This window comes from Vicia villosa, linkage group LG4 (genome assembly GCF_029867415.1).
Source record: "Vicia villosa cultivar HV-30 ecotype Madison, WI linkage group LG4, Vvil1.0, whole genome shotgun sequence".
In the NCBI taxonomy this organism is placed as follows: domain Eukaryota; kingdom Viridiplantae; phylum Streptophyta; class Magnoliopsida; order Fabales; family Fabaceae; genus Vicia; species Vicia villosa.
Window position 1 is genome coordinate 193,410,548 of NC_081183.1, and position 19,811 is coordinate 193,430,358.

Genomic DNA, 19,811 nt, shown 5'->3' on the forward strand with positions numbered 1-19,811 from the left:
TTTATATCACAAAAAGGGAAATGGATTAGTTTAATATTTGTTCACATGCTAAACAAACTATAAATGAGACTGAATTATGTGTCACATTATACTATGAAATTTATATTTAATACTAACTGTAACCGATTTCTATCACAACTCAAAAAATATAAATTTGATTTACTTAACAAGATAACCAACGTAGATATATCCATAATGCTTATATATAGGCAATATTGTAATGTTTGAAATACTTAAATTTAACTATTATAATGAACTTGTTTGTCAAAAAAAAACTATTATAATGAACTACGTACCATCACAATAATTGACATTGCAACATTTATTAAATTTCCAATTAGCGAGGATATAACTCTGTAATTGAAGTTTCATTGACTGATTCTTGAGCTGAACTATGACCCCATGACTTAATATCTTGAAAGTTTCGATTATCCATATGAAATGCAGGTTCCAAAGGTATTGGGAGAGTGACAGAATCACTATTAAGCATTACCACAACAGAAGTCATTGATGGTCGGCTTGCTATATTCTCTTGAACGCAAAGTAATCCAATATGAATGCATCTCATGATTTCATTTTGTGAATCATTATTTAATGCGGGGTCAATGATATTCATTGTCATCCCCTCTTTCCAATTTCTCCATGCCTGCAAAAAAAATTCCCTAATAAAAATACCATACTAATTTAGATATAATTCTAATTTTAAACTAATATAAATTTGCATAAAATATTCTAATTCCATACATTAAATGGCTTCAAAGATATGATGAGGTGAAAATGAGACTTACAAAGCTAGAGAGATACTCTATATTCTCCCCATCACGAATCCCACTATTTTTTATACCACTAACAATTTCAAGAACCAATATACCAAAACTGAACACATCTGACTTCACTGAAAATTGTCCATGCATTACATATTCAGGAGCCATATATCCACTACAAAAAAAATATGGATATGTAAAGACAACTAAGATAATTTTTTTTGCATTCACAATATGATACTTCTTTTAAAAAAACTTACTAGGTTCCCACAATTTTGTTTGTGTTTTGCTGAGTTTGGTCTTCACCAAATAGTCTTGCCATTCCAAAATCGGCTATCTTTGGATTCATCTCTTCATCTAAGAGAATATTACTTGCTTTAAGATCACGATGAATAATGCGTAGTCGAGAATCTTCATGGAGATAAAGAATGCCTCGAGCAATACCTAAAATTATTTTGTAGCGTATTTTCCAATATAATTGCGCTCTCTTAGCTTGATCTGCAAATAACATACCTAATCATTTTAAATCTTGTTACACTGTAATTAGTAATCTTTGTATTCAAAAACAACTAAAGTAAGAGATTTTATCCATTTCGATAAGTATTAAAACCTACCAAAAATGAAAGAATCGAGACTTTTGTTATGAACAAACTCATATACAAGTACTCTTTCTCTTCCTTCTAGACAGAAGCCGAGTAACCTAACTAAATTACGGTGTTGAAGCTTAGCCACTAAAAGCACCTCATTTTTAAATTCGGAATCGCCTTGTCCAGAATCCCTCGACAACCTTTTGGCAGCAATTTCTTGTCCATTGGAAAGCCTACCCTGAAAGTTTATGTTATTTAGGAATGATACATTTTCAAATCAAGTATTAAATTATATTATATTTTAATTAATGAGTTGGTTTTTAATAGTATTATTTTACTTTGTAAACAACCCCGAATCCTCCTTCTCCAAGTTTATTAGAAACAAAGAAGTCATTTGTAGCATTTGATATGGTGTTGAAGTTGAATTGCAACGGCTCAGATATTTCAATTGTGTCGTCTTGATATTCTTCTTCTTTTACTTCTACAACAAAATGGGTAAAGATAAATTATCATATGTGAGTGGAAACTAATTCCTTTTTTAAAATGGGAAAGTAATATATCAAACATCAAGTGAAATACAAGAGATAATTTTATCCATTACAATAGGAAGTATGTGAAATAAAGGAAATCCAAACATAACGATTTTTTAATAAGACTCCAAAAACAAATATAGAAACACAAACAAATCCTCTAAAACACCTAGAGAACAAAACAAATAAAAATCATCATATATCAAATTGTTAGACCAAACACAAAAGACAACAAAAATAAGGTTCTGATGAAAATTATAGAAGGTAGAAACACCAAAAGGAAACAAGAGTCACTTAAATCATATCTAACAAAATAAGAAGATGGATCTTCTATCCATATTCATACTAAGAATATTGGTGAGGCTGGCCAAAATAACCACTTCTAAGAAGACAATTAAGTTATATCCTCATTTTCTAAATATTATCAACCTTATCAAATAAAATAGCTTCATTCTGAAACATCTAACTATTTCACACCACCACATACCAAAAAACGTTAAACTATTCTTCAGCCGAGAATCATCTTAACTAAAAGAGAAAACTATTAGAATAATAATGCAAGTGTGAGTAAGTGGAAAAATAGTCCCACATTAGATAGAAATGTGGTTACTTGAATATTTATAAGTAGGAGAATCCACTCACCTATCACCTTATGGCTTTGGGTGAATAAGTTGTGTGTCTCTCACAATGGTGTCAAGTCCTATACTATGTATCAATGGTCCCTAGTGAAAAACTCTCCCAACAAATTATATCAATGATCCCTAGTGAAACACTCCCCGAACAAATGGTATCAGTGTCTTTGGTTAGAGAAATGGGTCAACTTACTTGTATAGAAAGTATCTCCACATGGTCGTGGGTAAGTGTCTCGCATGTGAGTAGAGTGTCTCGTTGATGAGTGTCCAATGACAGCACAAGTGTATGTGGAAGAGAGATATTTTTCCACTTGAAGGAGATCATTATGGACTCACACTTGAGGAGGAGTGTTATATCCCATTGAAATACCTAAGAAGAGGTGTCAATGGTGGTGCAAGTGTGAGGGGGAGCATTGTGGACTCACACTTGAGAGAGAGTGTTAGAATAATAATGCAAATAAGAGTAAGTGGGGAAATAGTCTCACATTGGATATGAATGTGGTGACTTGAATATTTATAAGTGGGAGAGCTAACTCACCTATCACCTTAAGTTTTTGGGTGAATAAGTGGTGTGTCTCTTACAAAGATGCCTAATCCTACACTATGTATCAATGTTCCCTAGTTAAAAAAACTCCTTCAACGAATTATATCAATGTTCCCTAGTAAAAAAACTCCCCCAATAAAAACAAGGAAAACGTAAAAAAAAGTTTGGTGATATAGCTATATGCCATCATAACCTCATAAAAATGAATAGAAAATAAGTGACTCAATGACTTTTGTGACTAACCATACAAAATACACAACCCGAGCCACGATCAATAACCCTTCGATGTAGCATATTAACTAAAGTAAACACATTTTCTAACAATAGTTGCTAAGAGAAGATAATGATCTTAGATTGATTAAACTTTTTAAAAGTTTTGTTAGGATACTAATATCCTCACTCAAAAGCCATTGAGACCTTGGATAGGTAGTTTCTATTACCTTTCACAAAGAGATAACATAGTATAACCCATTTGGGTCAAGCATTCAAGACTAGCTATAATCCACACACAACAAAGATATGCATCGTAAAAGTCATTAGATCATCCACAAACTAGCCTTTCCAAACAATGTCTTTCATCTTCATCGGATACTCATTACCCCTTGATCATACTCCTAATGACTAATATGAAAAATAGGACATCATTGTTGATCAGAGACTGAAAAACCCTTAAAATCACAAGCATAAAGTTTAATTACCTACCTATGACAACCTTTGGTCATCATTTTATCTATTTATGATCTTCAATCTTTATGATCTTCAATCTGACCACCATTGACTACCATTATGGCCACCAATTGACCATCATCAACCACCACTATTAACAATCTTAATCACCACTCCATCATTCTAACCACCATAAGTCGCCACTTTTACCATCGTCGACCATCACTCTTACCACCTGACTATCAATTTAACGACCAGTCCAATCACCGTAAACCACCACTAAAAAGCACCACTCTGGTCACCACCACTCTAATTAGGATTGACCCAACACATCTCGAGATCTGAGGCGAAATTTTAAATTTAAAATTTATAACATAGTAAAATATTTTTCTAAAATTATTATATTTTATATTTTTTAAGATTTAAAATTATTAACTTATTACAATCAAATTCGTTTAACATTTCATTTCTAATTGATACTAAAACTAAGTCAACTAAATAGTTTTTCAATTATTTAAAAAAATAATAATGAAAAAACAATATAGAACTTATATATATATATATATATATATATATATATATATATATATATATATATATATATATATATATATATATATATATATATATATATATATATATATATATTATTAAGTCTCTTATTATGTAACAAAAACACAAATTTTTTTATCTATGCATGTAATTTTTAAATTAAAAAAATAAAAAGAATACACATGGTAAATGATTGTTATTATTATATATTTTTAATATGTGTTATTATTTAATTGACATATAAAATAATTTAAAATATTTTTTTTAAATAACATCAATTAATTAAAATTATATAAATAAAAAGTTGATCCCTAGACGGTAATTTTGGTGTCATACCCCTAGGGCTAAGCCCTGATTGTAATCACCACCGATTATTACTCTAATCAATATAAACTACCACTCTAGCTACCACGAACCACTGAATTGGCAACTAATGATAACCGTTCTAAAAATTTGTAAAAATGACTATTATAAAGTTGAGCTATCAAAATGAGCTATCTGATCCTAAACAGGTCGATCCTGACGGGCCTCGAGTTTTTTAGGAGCGGGCAAAAAATGCCATGTTGTAATATGGACCAGAAAATTACGACCCGAGTTCGGCCCTAGATGGACTCTGGGCTATCATTTTTTTTGTAATAAAATAATTAAAATAAAAACCTATAATATTTATTATAAATACAATAAAAAATTATATTATTTTAAACATAATATATTTTCAAGTACTATATCATCTTTAATAAATATTATAATATATTTTTAAATCCAATTCATGTCTAAATTGTATAAAATAATGCTCGAATGTTTTACATAAGAGAAATTAATATAATACGAGAACAGAGTGTTGATTATATTAATGTATAATATTTAAAATAGAAATATTGAATAGAATAGTGATAAAATTTAGTGAAGTGAAAAAAAATTAATGTGTTATTTTGTAGTAACACAATATAATAATTAATATAATTTTTTAAAAATTTATAGTTGTGTGGGCCTAATGAACTACCCACAACTCATAAGGGCTATCCCTAATGAATATCAGTTTTTATAATTAGGCTACAAAAATTCATAAAAATATTGACTCTAATTTAAAAGTCCAAACCCTATGATTTTTTAGGACGGGCGGAAGGGCCTTTATAAACTATTACATTTTGCCCGTTCTACTTTTAAGGACTATAATTGAAATTACTAGTTTTAAATAATCCTATATATTTTAGATATTTTAATTATTGAGTTTGATATGAATTATTTAAATATTTAAAAGGTTAAATATGTTTTGGTCCCTTTAAATATCTTAATTTTGACTTTTGGTCCCTATAAAAATTAAAAAATATATTGACTTTTAGTTCCTATAAAATTAGTTTTGCACTCACTTTTGATTCCTTTATATTGACTAAAACGGACTTCAAAAGTAATTTTTTAGGGACTAAAAATTAATATTTTTTTATAGGAATTAAAAATTTTTTTGATAATTTTATAGGCGCAAAAAAAAATTTGGGCCGCCAAAATCCAAATTTCCTTCAAATTTAAAAAAAATTTAAAATCCAACAAAAAGATATTTTTGTTTTAAAATTTTTTAAGGCGTAAAACATAAATTCATCCCAAAACAACACTTAAACTAACCACTCTCCACAAAAGAATATGCTCCAAAAGAAGAAAACTAAAGATAATAATAATAATAAAAGTGGAGTTATTTAGATTATCTAATGTGCAATTGGAAAAATTCAAAGTCAAGCATTCATACACAAACTCATCTATAACAATATTTAATAGAATTAATTTAAAGGTATATCAGTGTTTCAACATACCTTCAAACTTTTTCTTTGACTTCCTTAGTTTAAAATAGATGCATATCAAAATGAAGACCAAGCCAACAATAGCAACTGGGACCGCCACAGCAATGCCAATTGTAGTACTCGTATTGCTTTTTCCTGCACAAACCAAATCTCTTAGTTGTAACATGACATCATAAAATATTAATAAGTTCATAATACATGTAACAAGGTTTCGTGTTATTACCGGTGGTGTTGGGTGGAGGAGACGGCGGTGGCGGTGGCGGTGATGCTCGAGGTTCATAAAAAAGATAAGATGTTTCAAATCTCATGTTACAACTAGGCCTAACAACCCTTCCACCAATCTTACCTTTACAACAACCTGGAATTTGTTGAAGATTCTCAACCAAACATGAATTGCAATCATTTTCAGACAAATCAGGTGTACACTGAACCAAACCATAGATAACCTCGTACTTAGGACCAGGTAAACTTCCAGCAGCATATTTCATCCTAGAATCACCTTTCACAGCTTTACTTGTTAAATTACCCAACAAAGTTGTAACAACTTCATTTGACAAATTAACATCAACCGAATCATTCAAGTTATTTGAATAAAACATAGGAACATCTTCCATGACACCTAGTATTAACCGGTCGGAGTAACGCAACATACATCTTTCGTCTTCGGACCAAAAAATTGCTTCTCTTTGATTTGGACAGATACTTGTGAGATTTGACCTTGAGCCGCTGAGGCAACGGCGACAATCATTCGGCAACAGATCACCTCGACAGAGTCCAATTGAATAGACTCTGTCGTTGTTTTCGCCGAATGAAAAATTGTAGAAACCGTAGTTGATATCTGTGTTGGAAGTGAGAGTGGTTAAAACTGTGTTGAGGTTCTTGTGATAGGTGCTATTGGCTGTGTAGTTAGCTTTGTTGTTGCTTTGATCACAAAAGTAGTGGTAATTGTTTATTTCGTCGTATACAGCTTTGGTTTGATATGTGAAAGTTATGATTAGGAGAATTTGGAAAGAGCAAAGTAAGGAAGGGAGAGACATATTGGAACAAAGGATAAGAATTTTTGTTGTTGTTGTTGTTGATATGGTGAAGAGAATGAAGATTAAAAACTTTGCAATATGAATAAGGTTCAATGTGGTAGGTGTATAAATAAAGGGGTGATAAAGGCATAGTAAAGAAGTTATCTTCGAAAAATTATTATATTTTGACAAACTATCACTTAATAGTCTTTCATTGTTTCATTCACAAACAAAATTTATTAAGTGTGATTTTCAAAGTTCAACGAACTTGTCATTTCTTAACTAGGAAAAGTAGTCGTGCCTTGCACCAGTTTGGTTTTATTTTTATTTTTATTTATAATGATGTTTATAAAAATATATGGTAATTTTTTTTTTGAAAAATATATGATATTATTAGAAATAAAAAATAGAAGTCGATAAAGAATGGACATTTATCTTCTAATGATAATTGTGATGGATCTCATGTCAAATTTGATATATTAGTCTCAGCGAAGCATTCAGTGATGGAGGTGTATTTGCAAGTACTCTAAGGATCAAGTCACTGATAATGGTCTGCAAGTACTCTAAGGATCAAGTCACTGATAATGGTAAGAGTAAAAGTGAGATGTAAGTCTAGAATAATGTGTACTTCATACTTTATTGTCCTTTAGATTTTATAGCAAGTTCCTAGGTTTCGAGACTCTAGAAACTTTTTTTTGAGGATATACATGTCTCAGAAGATAGATGTTAATGAATCATATAATCTTGGTATCTAACCTTCCATGATGGTTATGCGGCCTTGATCGAATGTATCTCTAGAACGAGTGTATCTTTTAGACCACGTTTATCGACAGGTTTTGGGTGCTCATCAAGATCATAATAATAACCTTTTAAGTCTTGTTTATAATTCTATTCAAATTGGGTCGGTCCTTTTTTGGACAATTACAATAACTAAGGCCTATGAGAAGCTTTAATACTTGCCATGGATGCCACATGCTTATACATAAAGTTTTTCCTCGAATATCTAGTTTGGATCTAATCAAACTTTACATTCACTATTGTCATGGTTACTGTCAAGATGTGATAGGACTTATTAAGTCTTTTGGTCTTCCTTTTTTATTGTCACATGGCCCCAACTCTACAACATGATAACATATGATGAAGCGTGACATGATTAACTACATGGGGATCATAACCGTCATTATGATCCTAACTTGGAACTAGGTTTCTTTTTTGGTGATATGGCACTCGAAAATTGGTCTATCGATGGCCTCATGGATCTTTGACCTTTTTATATTCATGATTTTCCCATATGGCGATGTCTCATCCTTTAACTAAAGGCGCTTCGGTTAAATGGGTGAAACCAAACCTTTTAGGTGGTGAGTCCTCAATACATTCTGACCACGTTTGTTTGATCTTTTACTGAATATTCATGAACGTGGACATTGTTAGGCATTTGTTTGTAGAAGCTCACGCTCTTCTAACAATATTTACATCGATTTTATTACTTAAATTTTTTACTATAATGTGTTTCTGTTTGTAGGTTTTAGTAAAGAATTCGAATATTCATGGAAAAGACTAACAAGAAAAATTGAATAGTATTTTTCTAGGAAATTTACGATGAAAAAGCAAGGAGGGGAATGAAACACAGAGAATTGAAAAAATTAGAGAAAAGTACTTGAGGCATGCAAATTGCGTCAGACCCATAAGCATTGTAGAGAGGTTCAACATCATCAAGTCATAGAGACGCTCAAAAGACTCGACGACATGATTCAAACTTTAAGCCTGAAGTACAAACACAAATAATGATCAAATTGTGTGCACCTATAAGCCATAATGACAAGGCCAAAGCACCACACCCATGAGCACGTCGGTGTGATCTCGATATTTTGCCTAGGCATGGAAGCATTTTAATTGATTAATCGAATCATGGCTAGAGCAAGGCGCGGCACGAGCTTGCGAAATTTGAGTTTTACCTATAAATAGAAAAATGTGTTAAGTCATTAGGGGTCCGATTTTAAATAGTCTAAGGTATTTTTCTAAGCTAATGAAATGTGAAAATGAAAGCTATCATTAGGAGCTTATTCTTAATCATTATAAGTCTTTATATTTTCTTTTCAATTTTAAAAACCATGAATACCCTAAGGATGGGTGGCTAGTCTCGTTTGATTATATTTCATAAAGATGATTCTACCCTAATTATACATGTGATTCTTCTAATTTTTAGAGGCCTTTCTCAAACAAGTCTTTCTTTACCATTATAAAGTTTTATTTGTATTTAACACTTTCTCCCATCAATAAAATTGAGAGATTTGATTTTGATGGAAAGGGCACTTAGTGGTAAATTATTTATATGATTGGTAAAACTATGAGATTTTAATGATAGTTTGCGTTGCAATAGGAATAATCTCGATCATTAGTCTAGTTTTATGCTCCATCATACCTTCTTTGTTGTGGTTGATGAATACCAGTAGCTAGGGGTTGCTTTGACGAAGAAAATTGCCTTGTGATTGAAGACTTCTAATAATTGGGAGATGCAAGGTCATAATATCGTGTTTGGTAACATTGTCTTCTTATTTTCCGCACCATAACTTATGTCATTGCAATTGAATACTTCAAATAGTTAGGGTGTTACTTTGACGAAGCCAGCTTTTTTGCGATTGAAGACTCATAGTAACTGTGAATTGTGAGGTCATAATTTTGTATTTTGTAAAATGTCATAATTAAAATATAATTAAGGACTCATAGTAACTGTGAATTGTGAGGTCATAATTTTGTATTTTTGTAAAATGTCATAATTAAAATAGATCAGGATAGGATGAGAAGTTAGAGTTCTCACATGTAAGATTGATGATTCAAAATTGATACTTAATCATTTCTATTATTATATTTGCAAACTATTAATTAGTTATTTATAATTACATGTACACCCAAATCAATTGCGATCTCTGTACCCTGTTTCAGATACTCACTTGCTGTGCTAAATTTACCAGTACAATTACTTTGCCTTATACAAAATTAATATAGTTTTCATGAATAAGATAATTTTATTGGCCACTTTATAATTTTGTTGGTAAAATTACTGCGATTATAATTACGGGAAGAAAAAAATAAAAAAAAATCTTGCGCGGTTTTATTAGAAGAATTGTAATCTTTACTATATATGTATCCATATTTATTTCTTTATAAGTTAGTTTGACTTCTTCTTAACTTGTAGATTCGTTTATGCCACAGCTCTACTTGACAAATTTAAGAGATTGAAGTTTGATTTCCACATTGACTTTGTCTCTGCTTACTTAAAGTGCTTTTGTAACCACCCCCATTAGTGATTTTGGAAATAATTTTCTTACTTGATTTGGACCGTCTCCTCCTTATTCTCTTTTGTCAAACATATAATAACTACAATTAAAATCACATATTTATTCCTAACACTACTAGCGTTACACTTATTAAAAGTTAGGTGCCACTAAATGTTTGATACATACTATTATATTTTAATAGTGATAAATAGGGTACTAAACTCTAAATAGGAAATTAATTTTATATTTATAGTCGGCCTATGTAGGGGTGTTTCCAGTTTATTTTCGATTGGTTTTGAGATAAAAATTTATTTGCGGTTTAATTTGATTTTGGATGATTAACTAAAAAAATCCGATCCAATCAGTTACATTTTCATTCAATTTATTTTGGATCGTTTTTGGACATCTAAATTAAATTTTTATTATTGATTAAGATTATAAAAATGTTAATGAATAATAGATTTGATTTAATATATAACATATAATATATTAAAAATTAATATTACAAAATAAGAATAATCGATTATGGTTGAAACAAATGAAATAATAAAAATAAATTTTAACTAAACTAAGAAATAAAATTAAGAAAATAAATATTATCGACTAATAAACCCTAAATATTTTGTAGTAACACAATATAATAATTAATATAATTCTTTTAAAGTTTATAATTATGCGGATCTAATGAGCTACCCCAGCTTATAAAAACTATCCCTAATAGATATCACTTTTTATAATTGAACTACAAAAATTCATAAATATATAGACTCTAATTTGGAAGCCCAAACCTTTAATATTTTAGGCCGGGCGGACAGGACTTTATGAACTATTCCGTTTTGTCCGTTCTACTCCTCTTCTATTCTTTGCTGATAGTATAGTCAAATACTGACAATTATTAAACCTGTTGGTCTTGGTCATGTTGACTTTTCATCTTAGTTCCGTTCAGATGAATAATACTTTTACATATAGTCTCTTTCCTAAAGACTCACCAAGAAAGAAAGTACAAAAAGACTTAATAGTATTAATCTTCTCAACATTATTTACACACATGACATAGCATAATGTTCTGTCTTAAGACTTTCTTCAAACAAAGTACTGATCTAATAGATACACACAAACTACTTATTGACAAGAAAACCTACTTTCCTTTTTGATCAAACAACATCTTCTAAACTAAACTACTCTCCAAACAACCACTTAAATATGTTCTTAATTCATGTATACCATATCTTGGCTGAGTATATTATGACTATACTCTATACACAATCAAAATCTAGCGAGGATATGGCTCTGTAATCGAAACCTGATTTATCGATTCCTGACCTGAGTTATACTCCGATGATTGCATCATTATATTTTGAAAGTCTACAGCTCCACTACCTACATAAAATGCTGGTTCTGAAGGTCTTGGTAGACTGAGAGAATGACTATTAAGCATTAGTACTACAGAAGCCATAGTTGGTCTGCTAGATGCATTTTCTTGAACACAAAGTAACCCAATGTGGATGCATCTCAATACTTCATTTACTGAATCATTGATTATTGTGGGATCTATAATATTTGTTGGTGACCCGTCTCGCCAACTTCTCCATACCTACAAGAATTTTTTCAAATGAAAAATGTACTATAAATTAGAATTCACTTCTAGAGTAATGTAATGTACTAGTAACACATAATCTTCTAGTTCCATGCTTAGATTGACAAGGAAGATATCAAGGGAATAAATGAAAAGACTTCTTACAAAGCTTAGAAGATACTCATTAGTATCCCCACGACGAACACCACTATTTTTGTGACCACTTATAATCTCAAGAATCAATACGCCAAAACTGAATACGTCTGACTTCACAGAGAACTGTCCATGCATTGCATACTCAGGTGCCATATATCCACTACAAGCAATACGGATAATTATTCCCGATCAAATGAAATATTTCAAAGTCTTGCATCTTCGGTTAATGATATCAAATCAATCAATAGTTCTTTTAAATATATATACTTACTAGGTTCCCACGATTCTATTTGTATTCTCTTGAGTTTGGTCCACTGCAAACAGTCTAGCCATACCAAAATCTGCTATCTTTGGATTCATCTCTCCGTCTAAGAGAATATTGCTTGCTTTGAGATCACGATGGATAATGCGTAGACGAGAATCCTCGTGAAGGTAAAGAATTCCTCGAGCAATACCTGCAATGATTTTATACCTCCTTTCCCAATTTAAACACGCTCTCTTGGTTTCATCTATATAGAAACATACAAAAGAGATATGAACCTCAAAACCATGTATTTAAGCTGTCTTTAATCAAAACTAACGGAATAGAAACAAACCTACCAAAAATGAAGTAATCAAGACTCTTATTGGGAACAAATTCATATACAAGCAGTCTTTCTCTTCCTTCTATACAGAAACCGAGTAGTCTGACTAAATTTCGGTGTTGAAGCTTAGCCACTAAAACAACTTCATTCTTAAATTCTAAATCTCCTTGGCCAGAATCCTTTGACAACCTCTTGACACCAATCTCTTGTCCATTGGGGAGTGTACCCTGAAAATATATACAGGTCACAAATACTAAGTTGTGAACAAATGTCTAAGCATTACTTGATATTCAATATAGTGGTATCTTACTCTGTAGACAGTTCCAAATCCACCTTGTCCAAGTTTATTTTCATCACAAAAGTCATTTGTTGCATCTCTTATTGTATCTAACTTGAATTGCAATGACTCCGAAATTTCAATTTCATCATCATCTTCTTCTTCTTCTTGAACTAGACACACAAGAACAAGTTAAATTATTAAAGTTTTCATGTGATATGTGACCAACATTTACAATTAGATTCATTATTAAATGAATACTTCAACTTACTTCTAAACTTTTTACTTCGCTTCCTTACTCTTAAATAGATGAAGATTAAAATGAGCACCATAATAGCAACAACTGATACTACAATGGCAATGATTGTGGTAGTTTTGCTTTTTCCTGCACACACCAAACATGAGACATTGCATTGCATCCAATAGAATGATTCAACTTTCAGATAATGTTATTTTTTCTAATTGCTATTTGACAACGATTGTATTTTTTTCTTTGGTTTTGAAGTTTCGATCATATTATAATTTTCTGTTTTTGTTGTGTTACTTTATTAACAAGTGACGTTGAAAAAATAGAATAAGCATTATATTTTGATTGGAGACATCACCAACAAATGTATGTATGGTTTTGTTTTGTCCTTATCGTATTAGTTACTAGTAATTGACAACAATGTTGCAACTGGGTACGTGGTTGACCATAACACAACTTTTGAATAATCCATCACAATTATTGTTATTTCTCAAATTTAATTCATCTATTATATAAATATGATAAATAATTACTAAATTATATAAAAATCTATCACTTTATACGCAACTCAAGAGACAAAAGCCAATATTACTGAGTTGAACATCAACACCAGAGTTTAAACTCTCGGTCAGAGTTTTGTGTTTGAGTTTCTAGCGATTACGATCACTGATAAAAAAAAAATATAAGAATTTAATAAACATAATAACAAGTACCTGGTGGAGGAGGCGAGGAAGTGTTATTGGTGGTGGAAAGAGGTGGTGGCGGCGTTGCTGTAAGATCATAGAATGGAAAATTGGTTTCAAATCTCATGTTACAGCTAGGCCTAACGACTCTTCCACCAATCTTATCTTTACAACAATCAATAGGTATACGCGCAACAGACTGAACCAAACAAGAACTACAATCTGATTCAGACAAATCAGGCGTACACTGAACAAGACCATATATAGTTTGATCATTAGGACCGCGTGCACTATCAGCAGCAAACTTCAAACTAGAATCACCCGACGAAGCTCTCTGAGTCAAATTATCCAGCAGGTCGCGGACAGTTTCATTGAAAACTCTCAAATCAGTTGCGTTAGCTAGGTTGTTTGCATAATAAGCAGGTCCAGTTTCCAATAACCGAAATATGGATCGATCTGAATAACGCAGCATGCATTTTTCGTCTTCGTACCAACCAATTGCTTCTTTCTGGTTTGGACAAAGCTGTGTGAGATTGTTGCTTGAAGATTTGAGGCAACGGAGACAGTCGTTTTGGCTTTTAACATCGCCTCTGCAGAGAGCAATTGCGTTTACTTTGTTAGTGTTTTGGCCGTTTGAGAAATTGTAGAAACCGTAGTTGATTTGTGTGTTGGAAGTTAGAGTTGATAAAAGTGTTTTGAGGTTTGTTTGGTAAGTGCTGTTGTTTGTGAAGTTACCTCTATTGTTGAAATCACAGAAGTAGTGGAAATTCTGTGTGTTGTTTGCTGCGTTGGCTAGTTTTGATGATGAGAAAATGGTTATTATTAGGAGAAAGAGAGAATAATGAAAGGAAATAGAAGCCATGTTGAAGTTTTTGGATAGAAATTTTGAGTTTCTATATTAATAAGAGTGTTCATCAAAGGAAAGGGAAGTTGATCTTGTTAACCATCTTTGTTATTGGTTGGTTTCAAATAAATTATATAGTATATACCATTGTTATTGGTTAGTTTCTAAATTTTGACATTTTATTAAACATATATTGATTTTAAAGTCAAATAAAATAAGCAATTGTTACATATCATTGTATATCTTAATTCAAATATTATATATTTTTTCTTAGTAAAGTAGCTGATGTGACAAATAATAATTGTTAAAGAATTGTGAAGTTGAAAGTTTAAGACCATTCTAGTTAAATGTTGAAATCTAAATGATATAAATCGACTCAAAATAATAAAAAATTGCAAAAATAAAAATAATTATATAATTAACTTTTTGTGTGTGTTAATTGATCAATTTTTTATTTGATATTACAAAATTATATCGAATGTGTATATTGTTTATTTTCAAGTTTAATGTAAAGCTATGAAAATAGAATGCACAAAACGCATTATTATAAACAATATTTAGAAATAAACTTTATTTTTATTAAACTTGTTTAAAAAGTTAAATTATACAAAGTGGCCCTCAATCAACTATATTCAAGTGGCTTGATTAGCTCTCAACAATTCATTGCAACAACAAGCATTTATTATTATCATGTAAAATCCATCATCATCAACTTACATCAACACTTTAATTCTCATGAATCAACAACTCAACTTAATTCCATGTTCAACAACAACAAATAATTTCCAAAATCATCAACACTTTAATTCCACTTTTAACCACAAATGTTCATCGCAAAAACTCCACAACTTTGATATATTCTCAACAATCAACAACAATCAATATCATCGTCAATTAACAAATAACAATTCAATTATCACTAATTTTGTCCTTAACTCATGAACAACGACAATTTATTCAACAACAATTAAATCTCAATAATGCTTAACAACAACTTGCATCAATTATGAACATCAATTCACAACATACAACAACTCAAACAAATTTCCAGCATCATTATCAATTCACATTAACAACAATTAACATCAAACATTCAAGAGTCTAAAGCCATTACCGAAATCGATGGAAGCTTGAACCGAAACGAGACGATCGCGACAAGGATTTGCGATTGGAGAGAAGATGCAACACCAGAATCACGAGCGGAGGGGCAGAAGAAGAAACCTCCGTCGCGCGGTAGAGGAGGCTTGGGATCGCGACCAGTTGCTGGCGGAAACGGAGGGTTGTTCGGCGGGGATGAGACCGGAGGGAGCAATGCTGGCCGCGATGAGTAAAGGTGGTGGTTGATCAGAAAAAGAAGAGGAGATTTGAAGCTTTGATGCGTTTTTGTGAATTTTGTTCTTGAGAAATTGATATGAAATTGTTGTTATATTCTAGAGGAAATTATGAATTTGATTCAAGAGAGTGAAAAGAGAGAATAGAGAATGTGTTTGTGAAGAGGGAGAGTAGAAAATGAAAAATGAGTGTGAATGAATGAAAGAGTGCGGGAAAAACTATTTAAAGGTCTCCCAAATTTAAAATTCAAAAAGTGCGCCAAAACGCATTTTGAGCTCTGTTTTTTAGGAAACGTGTTTCGGTGCAAAAGTCGAAATCAGGACCAACGACAAATCGAAGATGACAAAATTTGTAAACTATTGCCGCCGGAACAGACTCAATCCGATAAATGGTGAAGACGTTATGCGGGTTTGAACAACGAGAAATTCATTTGGTCATTTGAGGCGGAAAACTTAACAGTGCAAAATTTCCGTGCGTACCGCTCAAAGAACGCAACAAAACTCGATCTTCCGATCAAAATATGAACTCGAGGCCTGAAGATAAATGGATACATTAAAAATTGAAGAAGTTACGCAATTTTGAATCTTGTCGAACAGTGCCGGAAACTCGATTTTGACAGTTAAATCATGATGCTTTTGCAATATTCTGGAATTCATGGTGCAGAATTGGCCTTAGGTCCCAACATACGAAATGTCGGGGACGTCGCGATGGAATTTGTGTTAAAATTTCAGCCATACCTGATAAACGGTGCAAGAGTTATGAATTTTTGATCGTCCAGAAAACAGCGATTCATCACACTTTTTCACTGTAAAACTTCAGGTAAATTGCGAATTCGGAGATCTTCCTCAAAAAATCAATTGTCGACCCCAACATACTCAAGATGAAACTTTTGGAATATGGTTCACTTTAAAATGATTTTTCGGTCAGAAGTTATGAATTTGATTGTACAAGGTAAATAAATTTTTCTACAAAATATATATAAAAAAATAAACATATTTACAATAAGAAAATAGTAACAAGATCATGAACTATATTATATCGGTTCAAACATATTGAGAGTAGAACCTGGATATATCATTACTTGCATTGTAAGGTCTCGTGCTGATAACGTGTTATGAAATTAACAAAAATAATATAAAGATGAAGGAGAGATAATGAGAGAAAGAGAAGAGAGAACGTAATCTTATATTATCATCTTCAAGTCCATTTAGCATTAAACAACCATATTTATAGTACATGACCAATAAACAACCATTAATTTAAAAAATACATAAATATTAGAAAATTAACTCATATGAATTAAAAAAATATAAAAAGTTGGATAAATGAACACCTACGTCTATTTATTATTGTTCATAACATTATGTGATGTGTCACCAACATTTACAATTAGATTCGTTGTGTAATCACAAAGGAATCCTTCAACCAACGTATTTCTAACTCTTTGACTTTGCTCCCTTACTCTTAAATAGATGAAGATTAAAATTAGCACCATAATAGCAACAACTGATACTACAATGGCGATGATTGTGGTAGTTTTGCTTTTTCCTGCACAAACCAAATATGACGTTGAAAAAAAATAGTATAAGCATCATATTATGATTGGAGACATCGCCAACAAATGTATGTACGGTGTCTAAGTTCTGTCCTTATCGTATTAGTAGTTACTAGTAATAATGGTCAACAATGTTGCAACTTGTTTGAATAAATAAAGTTATGATACATGGTTGACCATAGTCCATAACACAACTTTTGAATATTTCATCACAATTTATTATTATGTCTCAATTTTATTTATCAATTATATAAATATGATAAATAATTGTTTAATTATATAAAAATCTACTAATTTAGTCATCAGACAAACATCAACAATAGGGTTTAGACTCTAACTTTTATTGTTGTGTGTCAATTTCTAGTGATTGCAACTATTTTCATCGATAGATAAATAAATCTATCATTTTAACATTTTAATTATGATTTTAAATTGCAGTCCGCAAATATTATTGTGTTTGTAATATTGTTAATGCAGTAATCTTTTCAATCACAATAGACTGTCATTGTAGTGTGATTTGAAACCATCCACAATAGCAACCGCATTTGACAAATTGGTCTAGGTTTCTTAAGTTTTTTTAGTCAAAATTCAAATTTTAGAACCCAAAACTCAATTTAGTTCAACAAAATTTGGCATTAAGTGTTTTTAACCGTGTATTTCAAAATCTTTTCATTCAAAATTCATGTTGCACATCCGCAATATACATCGTAACAACCGCAAACGCAACACTCTCAATTTAAAGCCACGATCTCAATAACAAATACTAAGTTAATAAAATTTAATGAGCATAATAACAAGTACCTGGTTCAGGAGGGGGAGGTGGTGGTGGCGTCGCTGTAGGATCATAGAATGGGAAATTGGTTTCAAATCTCATGTTACAACTAGGCCGAACAACTCTTCCACCAATCTTGTCTTTACAACAATCAATCGGTATACGCGCAATAGACTGAACCAAACACGAATTACAATCTGATTCAGACAAATCAGGCGTACACTGAACCAAACCATATATAGTTTGATAATTAGGACCGAGGGTACTATCAGCAGCATACTTCAATCTAGAATCACCCGATGAAGCTCTCCGAGTCAAATTATCTAGCAAATTGCGGAGAGCTTCATTGAACACACTCAAATCAGTTGCATTATTCATGTTGTTTGCATAATAAGCAGGTCCTATTTCCAAGAATCGAAATATGGATCGATCTGAATAACGCAACATGCATTTCTCATCTTCGTACCAACCAATTGCTTCTTTTCTGTTCGGACAAAGCTGTGTGAGATTGTTGCTTGAAGCCTTGAGGCAGTTAAGACACTCGTTTTGCTTAACATCGCCTCTGCAGAGACCAATAGCGTATGCTTTGTTTGTGTTTTCGCCGTTTGAGGAATTGTAGAAACCGTAGTTGATTTGTGTATTGGAAGTGAGAGTTGATAGAAGGGTTTTGAGGTTTGTGTGGTAGATGCTGTTGTCTGTGTAGTTGCCTCTGTTGTTAAAATCACAGAAGTAGTGGAAATTCTGTATGGTGTTTGCTGCGTTGGCTAGTTTTGATGATGAGAAAATGGTTATTATTAGGAGAAAGAGAGAATAATGAAAGGAAATGAAAGCCATGTTGAAGTTTTTGAATAGAAATTTTGAGCTTCTATATAAATATTGTTAGTTGAAGTTGAATAGAAATTTTGAGCTTCTATATAAATATTGTTAGTTGAAGACTTGAAGGACTTGCATAAGCGTAGGAAATTGATCTTGTAAAAGATGTTAGTTATTAGTTAGTTTATATTATATTTTATCATAAAGAAAAACTCATTTTTGTCATTCACAAAAATGCAGAATTTAGATTAATCATAAAAAAGAATTATTTAAGTTCTTATAAAATTAAACCAGATCTAATCCTCTGAATTATTGAATCCTTTTTAAACTATTGACAGGTTAATCTATGTGGTATTAAGTTTGTTAGTTAAATTCCACCATAAAATTTAAATAATTTTTAAAGAGATAAGTTAGTCTCTTGTTTGAATAAAAATTAAAAAAAAAAATAAAGAAAAAGAGTTGACCATTTTTTTCATGCAAGATAGAAAGAAAAAGAACTATGGTTCTCTATTGATGCGGAAGTGCGCGCTGGATCTTGTGTTGGATAATATTATACGGATATGGGAGACTCACTCTAGAGAAGAATGTTGGGTACAAGTGTGATGGTTAA

At 31.5% G+C, this 19,811-nt stretch overlaps 3 protein-coding genes across 5 annotated transcripts; all 3 read right to left on the reverse strand.

Annotated features, from left to right (window-relative positions):
- Positions 1-75: 75 nt before the first annotated feature.
- Positions 76-7,274, reverse strand: LOC131596557 (cysteine-rich receptor-like protein kinase 44). Of its 3 annotated transcripts, XM_058869240.1 has the most exons (8): positions 6,292-7,273; positions 6,081-6,203; positions 1,690-1,832; positions 1,379-1,589; positions 1,209-1,262; positions 1,025-1,121; positions 789-939; positions 77-646 (listed from the first exon to the last, which is right to left on the reverse strand). In XM_058869240.1, exons 1-8 carry the CDS (start codon positions 7,103-7,105, stop codon positions 338-340), a joined length of 1,902 nt encoding a protein of 633 aa, XP_058725223.1. In that variant the 5' UTR covers positions 7,106-7,273; the 3' UTR covers positions 77-337. The 3 variants fall into 3 exon arrangements, with proteins under 3 accessions (XP_058725222.1, XP_058725223.1, XP_058725221.1); XM_058869239.1 differs by having other exon boundaries at positions 76-646; positions 1,025-1,262; positions 1,690-1,829; positions 6,292-7,274; XM_058869238.1 differs by having other exon boundaries at positions 80-646; positions 1,025-1,262; positions 6,292-7,270.
- Positions 7,275-11,298: 4,024 nt separating this feature from the next.
- On the reverse strand, positions 11,299-14,838 carry LOC131596560 (cysteine-rich receptor-like protein kinase 44). The gene is made up of 7 exons (XM_058869244.1): positions 13,916-14,838; positions 13,227-13,340; positions 12,989-13,128; positions 12,695-12,905; positions 12,366-12,603; positions 12,104-12,254; positions 11,299-11,956 (listed from the first exon to the last, which is right to left on the reverse strand). Exons 1-7 carry the CDS (start codon positions 14,745-14,747, stop codon positions 11,636-11,638), a joined length of 2,007 nt encoding a protein of 668 aa, XP_058725227.1. The 5' UTR covers positions 14,748-14,838; the 3' UTR covers positions 11,299-11,635.
- Positions 14,839-18,329: 3,491 nt separating this feature from the next.
- Positions 18,330-19,222, reverse strand: LOC131596562 (cysteine-rich receptor-like protein kinase 26). The gene has a single exon (XM_058869246.1). It carries the CDS (start codon positions 19,220-19,222, stop codon positions 18,395-18,397), a length of 828 nt encoding a protein of 275 aa, XP_058725229.1. The 3' UTR covers positions 18,330-18,394.
- Between the last annotated feature and the right edge of the window lie 589 nt (positions 19,223-19,811).